The sequence below is a fragment of the Morone saxatilis genome, unplaced genomic scaffold, assembly GCF_004916995.1.
Source record: "Morone saxatilis isolate NCDOM2014 unplaced genomic scaffold, NCSU_SB_2.0 Contig14, whole genome shotgun sequence".
NCBI lineage: Eukaryota > Metazoa > Chordata > Actinopteri > Moronidae > Morone > Morone saxatilis.
The window spans coordinates 21542623-21543084 of record NW_023339696.1 but is presented as its reverse complement, the minus strand read 5'-3'; the positions used below and the strand labels follow the sequence as shown (position 1 = coordinate 21543084).

The 462-nt window shown below is 48.1% G+C and overlaps 1 protein-coding gene across 1 annotated transcript in view; it reads right to left on the bottom strand.

The window, feature by feature from the left end:
- The window catches only part of LOC118323683 (caskin-2-like), a gene marked incomplete at its 5' end in the record, with an annotated part of 14663 nt that overhangs the window by 9227 nt on the left and 4974 nt on the right, over positions 1 to 462 (bottom strand). Inside the window, 1 exon segment of the mRNA XM_035655733.1 lies at positions 109 to 183. Within this exon segment, the coding sequence (XP_035511626.1) occupies positions 109 to 183 (75 nt within the window).

Sequence of the window (462 nt, the reverse complement as noted above, 5' to 3'; positions counted from 1 at the left end):
TGTTTTAGTCGTCTTGGTGTGTCGGGTCCTGATGCAGAGCGTTGAGCGGGGCAGCGAGGCAGCTTCAGAACAGCCGGGTAGGAGAAGCTGTCGTTCGGGGGCTCTTACCATTACATGAGTCCCTGAGAACCCAGATGTCCTCGAAGGGAAACTCAGACTGAGACAGGCGGCTCGGAGACAAACCTATCGGACACAAAGACTCTGATGGACTGCGTTCTGTGAGGGGGGCTGACTGAGGATAAAGATTAGATAGAAGAGGCTTTGACTGGGTCTTGGCTGAAGAGGAACCTGTTGGAGCTGACCTTTGATTTGGACCCTTACAGTGGAAATGAAAAAGAAAGATCCTTGTTCTTCATGCAGATCAGTGATGATACTTCCTGTTTATTATGGATATCATAATCCATAACTCGGATACCAGCGTAGATAAACTCATGATCATCAACAACATGATTCCACATTCGT